Raw genomic sequence first — 8,034 nt, forward strand, 5'->3', positions numbered from 1 at the left:
CAGGGCCCACGACGGCAGCACCGCAGCGGCATCTTTCTGGGTTTCCGGAACAGGCGAACAGCCCAATCAGAAAGAAAAAGTGGCCAACAAACACGAAAATGACCCGGTTCGGTGGGCCTAAATCCGACCGAAAGGTTGGGCTCGGCCCATATGGTCTGCTGTTGGGTCCACTCCGCGAAGGCGCAATCGCAAAGAATGGAGGGAACAGAGCCGATTTTGCGGCCTGATTAGTTGCCCACGTATAGGTAACCAGACTCACGGTATGCAGTCATATATGTTTTGTTGCATTGCAAGGCAAAGAATGGAGGGAACAGAGCCGATTTTTTAGGTGACGTGGACAGTCTGGTTGGCCGTCGAGCTGCAACGGTCTAATAAGAAGAAATTTGAAGCTGGAAAATTTTAACTTAGAACAAAGTTGTAACAACTTATGATTTGAAAATGATATAGTAGAAGAGAAGAAGTATGCAGTAAATTCGAAAAAAAAACTTGAAATTTGAACTAGAATTTGTATTTTGCTCTTTTCATAGTTGGATGCGAATATATCATTGGGTCCACTTGCACTACAATTGATGCTCATTCTTTAAGAGCGAGTATATTAGAACGACATAAGCATGCTAAGTAGCTTTGCTAATTATCAGATGACTTATAGCTCGTTGTAGTATAGATCCCAAAATATATGATAAGAGAATAATACTATAGAGCTGACGCTAGTAAGAACTGTTTAATGTTTTGAGCTAATAAAATAATAAATTTATTTATATGACATGACTATATAGTTAGCTGTAAATGACATATTGATGAGACCATGACATATTTGATAGCGGGCCGCAGGCTAAGCCATTCCTTCTAACTGCAACTGCTGCTCCTCTTTGTCTCCCCCGTTCCGTTCTCCACTGAACTCCTCGCCCTCGTCGACCCGTGACCCGTGAGCCTCTTCCACTGCCGCCGTCGACGAGAGCTGCGTTAGCCGCTAGGTATTCCTCTCTGCCTCCTCCTACGGGCTGGTGGATCTTCTCGCGGAACGCTACGGCTGGTCATACGTCCTGTCGAGATCGCCGCCAACACCCCACTCCCCCCCTCCCGATTTTGTTGCCAATGTTATCGAATTCGTTGTGGTATTGATTCGGTACGCGTGACAGGGACAGGTGATTTCGGCTGCTTCCCTCATGGCGACCGCGCTCAAGTCGTTCTTGAACAGCCCCGTTGGCCCCAAGACCACCCACTTCTGGGGCCCTGTTGCCAACTGGGGCTTCGTCGTCGCGGTACGCCTCTGCAGTTCATGCTTGGGTTCTTACGCTTACGCAAATCTGTGCGATTCGCGGACTTCAACAACGCACGCAACGTAATTTTTGCAATTATATTGATGCTAGCGGCACTGGAGTTCTCCCAAGTCGAGAACGGCTTTAATCTGTTTATAGGGTGATTCGCATCGAGCACCTTTTCTACATTTGAAAGGGAGATCTTCCTTTTGTGCATTAATACTTTGATAATGTTTGACTGCCTTGGAACACTGTAAATCGTTCCTTCTGGCGGTGGGGGTGAGCTGGCCTAAAACTGCAGAGAGATTTGCCATTATGGAAGGCCGCCGGTGCGGCTTCGACGATTTGGAAGCGTAGGCGAGAGATTATCTGTTATGGAAAAGCAGGGAATAGGCCACACTCTAAAACAGACAAGACCACTTCATTACCAGTAGTGAACGACGATTAGTGCCGTTGATACAGCCGCCGTCCGAGCGCCGTGAGTTCTCCGCTGACCTTGAGGAAGCAGAGGCGAGAGCCGTCGGAGAGCGCGGTGGACGCGACGCAGGAGCCGCCGGAGAGGCAGTTGATGTCCACGATCTTCCGCGACGAGTCCCCTTCCACCAGCTCCGTCACTGCACGCAATAATATACAACAAAGCGGGCCGGCTCAGCTACTGGTTCTCAAGTTGCATCGCGGAAAGAAATTGTTCTGAAAATCTAAGCTTCTTGTTGCTGCTTTGCAATCAAGAATCATATGAATGGCTTGCTGTAAATGAGCACGTAGTGCGTAGTGGAGCAGAACATCTTAATGCAGAAAAAGCATGGAGTTATTGAGCCGCATCCCGCATGTTCAATTGCTACAGCCTACGGAACGCAGAATCCACCAGAATCTGATGCTATACAGGCTCGCAGTTATTGAAAAAGTTGGGAGCCGGATTCGCGAAAAAGCAGCCGCCGGAGAGGCAGTTGAGGCGGCAGGCGGTGATGCCGACGAAGAACTGCTCCGTGGTGATCTCCGGCGGGTAGGTGAGGAACTGCGTGTTGTCGAGCTCGAGCATGGTGGAGTTGCCGGGGCAGCTGGCGAGCTCGACCTTGCGCGTGCAGCCGACGCGCAGCTGGAAGTTGAGCGACGGGCACCCGCAGACCGGCGACGTGCCGTTGTAGCTGCACACGCCCATGCTGCCGCAGTAGCTGAACACCTGGCACTGGTCCGCCACGGCCGACCACTCCTCTGTGGCGGCGTTGCTGCCCCGAGGTTGTCCTTGAGCACGAGGTTGCCGCTCTCCTGGACGGCCGCGGCGGACACGTTCTGGCCCACCGTGTTGGAGGACCAGAGCACGGCCCCGGATCCGTTGACGAGCTGGAGGTCGCCGTTGGACGAGAGGCGGAGCGAGCTCCCCAAGTCAACGGCGGCGCCGTTGCCCGCAGACCAGACGGGCACGCCGTCGGCGTAGGTGATGGCGGCGACGAAGAGCGACGGGGAGGACGCGGACGCCGTGAAGCCGAGCGAGAAGGTACTGTTGGGCGACGTCCACGTCGCCGAGTTGCCCGGCGAGAGGGTCGACCCCAGCGGCATGTCCGCGCCGCGGGACAGCAGCGGGAGGAGGAAGAGGCAGCAGCCGAGGGCCACAAGGCCCCCCGGAGCTTCGCCGCAAAGGGCGTATCTTTTTTGCCTTCCCAGCGGTTTTTGGGCGGCGGAAAGCAGCGGAGAACTCACGGCGCCGGGACGATGGCTGTATCAACGACACTAATCGTCGTTCACTACTGGTAATGGAGTGGTTTTGTCCGTTTTAGAGTGTGACCTATTCCCTGCCTTTCCATAACAGATAATCCCTCGCTTACGTCTCCAAATCGTCGAAGCCACATCTAAGGACTTCTATAATGACAAATTTCTCAAAACTGCAGTGGTAGTTATCATTCTGAGTTACTCCATATTCAGCAACTACCTATAACGGATCATTTTCTCACGGGTGCTAAGTAACAAATGTTCGACCTGATCATTTTTCTTGTTCCAACTAAACCGCCCTAAATTCCAATTATTAAACTTTGACTCTCTAACTCCACCCTAACCCGCAAAAGTTATTAGATTTCTAGTTAAATCCCTCCGACGGACACATCAACCAATATATTTATGTATACAGTTAGCACTTCACATTTAGCTTCCATTATTACACTCTAAGTTGCGTGTGCTTTCATTGAACTCTCTGATTTTTTTTACGCCAACTAAACTATACCTCTTTTGATTCTGTATTATTTTTTTGCAGGGCTTGGTTGACATGAACAAGCCTCCTGAAATGATATCTGGCAACATGACAGCAGGTAGGAGGATTACCAGGGATCGTCGTCTCACAGTGCATGTTTGATGGGTCAAATCAAACTGCCGTTGATGCTTATATGTTTTTATATTATACGCAGCCATGTGCGTGTATTCTGGACTGTTCATGAGGTTTGCATGGATGGTACAGCCCCGGAATTATTTGCTTCTAGCATGCCATGCTTCCAACGAGAGTGTTCAGCTCTATCAGCTGTCTCGCTGGGCTAGGGCTCAGGGGTAAGGCTTGTGAAGTGAATTTGTTCCTTGGGCATAATAGTTCAGCACCAAGTTTTTGCTGTGCTAACTGTTTTCCTTCCACATTTTTTTACCCTTCAGTTCCAGTTCCTGTACTATTTTTTTTCTTCCTTTTGATAGTACTGAAGCTAGCGCATAAAAAAGCTGCTTGATTTTCGCAGGTACCTGGAGAAGAAAGAGCCAGAGACACAACAGTAAAGAGGGTATGCAACACTGCAGTGACTTGTTCCTTTAGTGACCATGCAGTATGCCGAGGAGATTTCATATACCTAGCGCCGTTACAAGCTTCTGCTTGCTTACTTTTCTGTGCATTTGGTTTTTACAATGCGTTATGCAATGAGTTTCCCCCAAACACGCAATGAGTTTGGGCACTATTTTCGTTTTACCTGGCTCATGTGCCCATAGTGCTTTGTAAAAGACCAGTCGTTGCAAAATTTTGGTCCGGTCCTCGGCAATGTCATCCTGGATAGGGATTGTCGGCGTTTCGAGACAGGGGGGTCCCTAAGCCGACGAGTGAGTGTGCTGCGTGCCCCAGCCCAGATGGGTCGAGCGCGTGGGCGAGCGCGAAGGGGGGAGAGGCGAGGTGGCCGGAGTCGAGCGTGAGAGAGGTGGAAGTCCCGCGGCCTTCGTGTTCGTCCCGCGCCCAGGTCGGGTGCGCTTGCAGTAGGGGGGTTACAAGCGTCCACGCGGGTGAGGGAAGCGAGCGGCCCCAAGAGAGCGTCTGTCCCGTCCTCGGTCCCGCGCGGCCAACCCTCTCTGAGAAGGCCCTGGTCCTTCCTTTTATAGTCGTAAGGAGAGGATCCAGGTGTACAATGGGGATGTAGCAGAGTGCTACGTGTCTAGCGGAGGGAGAGCTAGCGCCCTAGGTACAAGCCAATGTGGCAGCCGGAGAGATCTGGGCACCCTGCTGGCGTGATGTCGTGGCTGTCGGAGGTGCGGCGGAGCCTGACGGAGGGACAGCTGTTGGAGCGGTCGAGTCCCTGCTGACGTTGTCCTGCTTCCGTAAGAGAGCTGGGGGCCGCCGTCGTCATAGAGCTTGTGGAGCGCCATCATTGCCCCTCTGGCGGAGCTGGCCGGATGAGACGCCGGTCTTGTTCTTCGTGACCCGAGTCGATTCAGGGTGGGATGATGATGGCGCCTCCTGTTGACGTGGCGGTCTGTGCCCTAGGCAGGGCGACGTGGGGGTTCCTCCGAAGCCGAGGTCGAGTCTGCCTTCTGTTGCCGTGGCCGAGCCCGAGCCAAGGGGTCGGGCGAGGCGGAAGTCGTTCGTCCGAGGCCAGGGCGGAGTCCGAGCCCTGGGGTCGGGCGAGGCGGAAGTCGTTCGTCCGAGGCCAGGGCGGAGTCCGAGCCCTGGGGTCGGGCGAGGCGGAGTTTCGTCGTCTTCCGGGTCTTAGCCCGAGTCCGAGCCCTGGGGTCGGGCGGAGCGGAGTTCACCGTCTTCCGGGTCTTAGCCCGAGTCCGAGCCCTGGGGTCGGGTGGAGCGGAGTTCGCCGTCTTCCGGGTCTTAGCCCGAGTCCGAGCCCTGGGGTCGGGCGGAGCGGAGTTCGCCGTCTTCCGGGTCTTAGCCCGAGTCCGAGCCCTGGGGTCGGGCGGAGCGGAGTTCGCCGTCTTCCGGGTCTTAGCCCGAGTCCGAGCCCTGGGGTCGGGCGGAGCGGAGTTCGCCGTCTTCCGGGTCTTAGCCCGAGTCCGAGCCCTGGGGTCGGGTGGAGCGGAGTTCGCCGTGGCGCCTTTGGCAAGGCCTGATTGCCTGTCAGACTCACTCTGTCGAGTGGCACTGCAGTCGGAGTGGCGCAGGCGGCACTGTCCTTCTGTCAGACTGGCCAGCGGAGCGGTGGAGTGACGGCGGTCACTTCGGCTCTGCCGGGGGCGCGTGTCAGGATAGAGGTGCCAGGCCACCTTTGCGTTAAATGCCCCTGCAATTTGGTCAGTCGGTGTGGTGATTCAGTCAAGGTTGCTTCCGAGCGAAGCCAAGGCCTTGGGCGAGCCGGTGATGTGTCCGCCATAAAAAGGGGGCCTCGGGCGAGACGGAAGTCTCTCGAGGTCGGCTGCCTTTGGCCGAGGCTAGGCTCGGGTGAAGCGTGATCGAGTCACTCGTGTGGACTGATCCCTGACTTAATCGTACCCATCAGGCCTTTGCAGCTTTATGCTGATGGGGGTTACCAGCTGAGAATTAGGCGTCTTGAGGGTACCCCTAATTATGGTCCCCGACAGTAGCCCCCGAGCCTCGAAGGGAGTGTTAGCACTCGCTTGGAGGCTTTTGTCGCACTTTTTTGCAAGGGGACCAGCCTTTCTCGGTTGCATTTCGTTCCGGCGGGTGCGCGCGAGCGCACCCGCCGGGTGTAGCCCCCGAGGCCTCGGAGGAGTGGTTACACTCCTTCGAGGTCTTAATACTTCGCTTAACGCTTCGGCTGGTCTGGTCGTTCCCTCATGCGAACTGGCCGTAGCCCGGGTGCACGGTCGGGGCCCAAGTTCTCGGGCTGGTATGTTGACGCTGTCAACGATTTGGTCGGAGCCAGTTTTTGCGAGAGCAGCCCCCGAGCCTCTGCACAGGACGAGAGGACGATCAGGGACAGACTCGACTTTTTACATACGCCCCTACGTCGCCTTTCCGCAAGGAGGAGGGGGGGAGTGCGCCATGTTACCCTCGATGGGCACCGAACATGGTGTCTCCGGTGAGCTGCAAGCGGGTAATCCAAGTGGACGTCCGTGCCCCGTTCGTTGGGGGTCGGCTAGGGGCCCAGAGGCACGCCCAAAAGTACCTGCGGGTGATTTGCCGGACCCGGTCCCCTGGCGACGGGGTCCGAGGGCTCGATGCCTCCCTCCGATGGGATTCCGTTACAAGATCGTTCCCGCTGGTCTCGGAAATGTCCTAGGGTACCTCGGGAGCGCAGCCCGAGGCTCGGTTATGTATCGAACGTACCCCTGGTCATCCCTTGCTCGGTGTCTGAGGCGACTGTGAACCCTTCGGGGGCCAGCCTTCGAACCCCTGATCAGTAATGGGCGCGGAGCCCGAGTAGCCTGGGGCGGCCATGGAGCCCTTCGGGGGGCTGGCCTTCGAACCCCTGACCAGTAGTGGGTGTCGGGCCCACGCGATCTGAGGCGACTGTTGAACCCTCGGGGGGCCAGCCTTCGAACCCCTGATCAGTAATGGGGGGCTCGGAGCCCGGTTCCTTCGCGGAGAAGGATCCCTTTCGGGGTATCCCCCTTTCCCGGTCCCTGTTGCAAGAGATAGAGAAAGAGGAAAACGGAAAAGGATACGAAATCGGACGACGTGGCGTACCTTTTCTGACGCGGTTATTACGGCGAAGGTGAAGCGTCGCGCGCTCCTCCTGCCAGAGGCGCCGCGTGTCCCGTCGCGGAGTTAATGCGACGGGGCGAGTGGTTGGCGGGGCGGCCGTTACGTGTGCGCGAGCCGTTTCGAGGAACGGCCGTGCCGCTTCGCGCTTTTCGAATCCTGCGTCCGGTCCAGGCGGCGTGCTGGAAACGGTTTCGCCTTGGCCTTCATATACTTGAGAGGGGGTCCGGTGACGGTTCTTCGCCCTGCTCCCTTCTTTTTCCTTTAGGTTTTTGCAACCCGGGAAGCTTTAGTCGGAGGAGAGAGAAACCGCCCTCCCTGCCCCCCGCGCCGCCATCTTCTCCATCTTGGTGATGGCGGATCGAGTGACCATAATCCCCCCGCGCGATCCGTGGCCCTTCTCCACGGTGACGGCGAGTGATCTGGAGGAACTGGTCGGCGAAGGTTTGCTCCGCCCCCTCACCGACAAGCAGCGGCCGGAGTGGATTCCTCCCGTGGGCGGAGCCGCTCCGTCCCCGCCGCCGGGGTATGTCGTGAGCTTCGTCTCCTTCCATGAGCGGGGATTTGGCGCGCCGACGGGCCGCTTTATGCGGGCCATTCTATTCCACTATGGGGTGGAGTTGCACAACCTCTCCCCCAACTCCATTTCGCAGGCCGCTATTTTCGTAGCGTTATGCGAAGGGTACTTGGGGATCGCTCCTCATTGGGATCTGTGGACTTACTTCTTTCTCGCCGAGCCTTTCGCCTTGTCGACGGGGGAGAGGAGGATCCGTGCAGCGGTGCGGGCCGGCGACTGCATTCTCTTGTTGAGGCAGTCGCGGGCGTTGCAGTATATTCCTGCCATTCTCGCGTCTTCGAACAAGGGGTGGCAGCGCCGGTGGTTCTACCTCCGGAATGACGGTGAGTTGCTCCCACCGTTTTCCCAGCGAG

At 56.4% G+C, this 8,034-nt stretch overlaps 1 protein-coding gene across 2 annotated transcripts; it reads left to right on the forward strand.

The window, feature by feature from the left end:
* The first annotated feature begins 799 nt into the window (after positions 1-799).
* On the forward strand, positions 800-4,264 carry LOC100286114 (Brain protein 44-like protein). Of its 2 annotated transcripts, none has more exons than XM_020553424.3 (5): positions 800-974; positions 1,146-1,262; positions 3,505-3,559; positions 3,656-3,791; positions 3,971-4,264. In XM_020553424.3, exons 2-5 carry the CDS (start codon positions 1,167-1,169, stop codon positions 4,005-4,007), a joined length of 324 nt encoding a protein of 107 aa, XP_020409013.1. In that variant the 5' UTR covers positions 800-974; positions 1,146-1,166; the 3' UTR covers positions 4,008-4,264. The 2 variants fall into 2 exon arrangements, with proteins under 2 accessions (XP_020409013.1, NP_001152474.1); NM_001159002.1 differs by having other exon boundaries at positions 806-974; positions 1,140-1,262; positions 3,971-4,194.
* The last annotated feature ends 3,770 nt before the right edge of the window (positions 4,265-8,034 follow it).

The sequence above is a fragment of the Zea mays genome, chromosome 5 (assembly GCF_902167145.1).
Source record: "Zea mays cultivar B73 chromosome 5, Zm-B73-REFERENCE-NAM-5.0, whole genome shotgun sequence".
Taxonomy (NCBI): Eukaryota; Viridiplantae; Streptophyta; class Magnoliopsida; order Poales; family Poaceae; genus Zea; species Zea mays.

Bases quoted from the DNA above. Each gene is read 5' to 3' on its own strand.
- LOC100286114 (XM_020553424.3), top strand. From the start codon at position 1,167: ATGGCGACCGCGCTCAAGTCGTTCTTGAACAGCCCCGTTGGCCCCAAG. The intron at 1,263-3,504 runs GTACGCCTCTGC...ATTTTTTTGCAG, and splicing joins ACTGGGGCTTCGTCGTCGCG to GGCTTGGTTGACATGAACAA. The intron at 3,560-3,655 runs GTAGGAGGATTA...TATTATACGCAG, and splicing joins ATCTGGCAACATGACAGCAG to CCATGTGCGTGTATTCTGGA.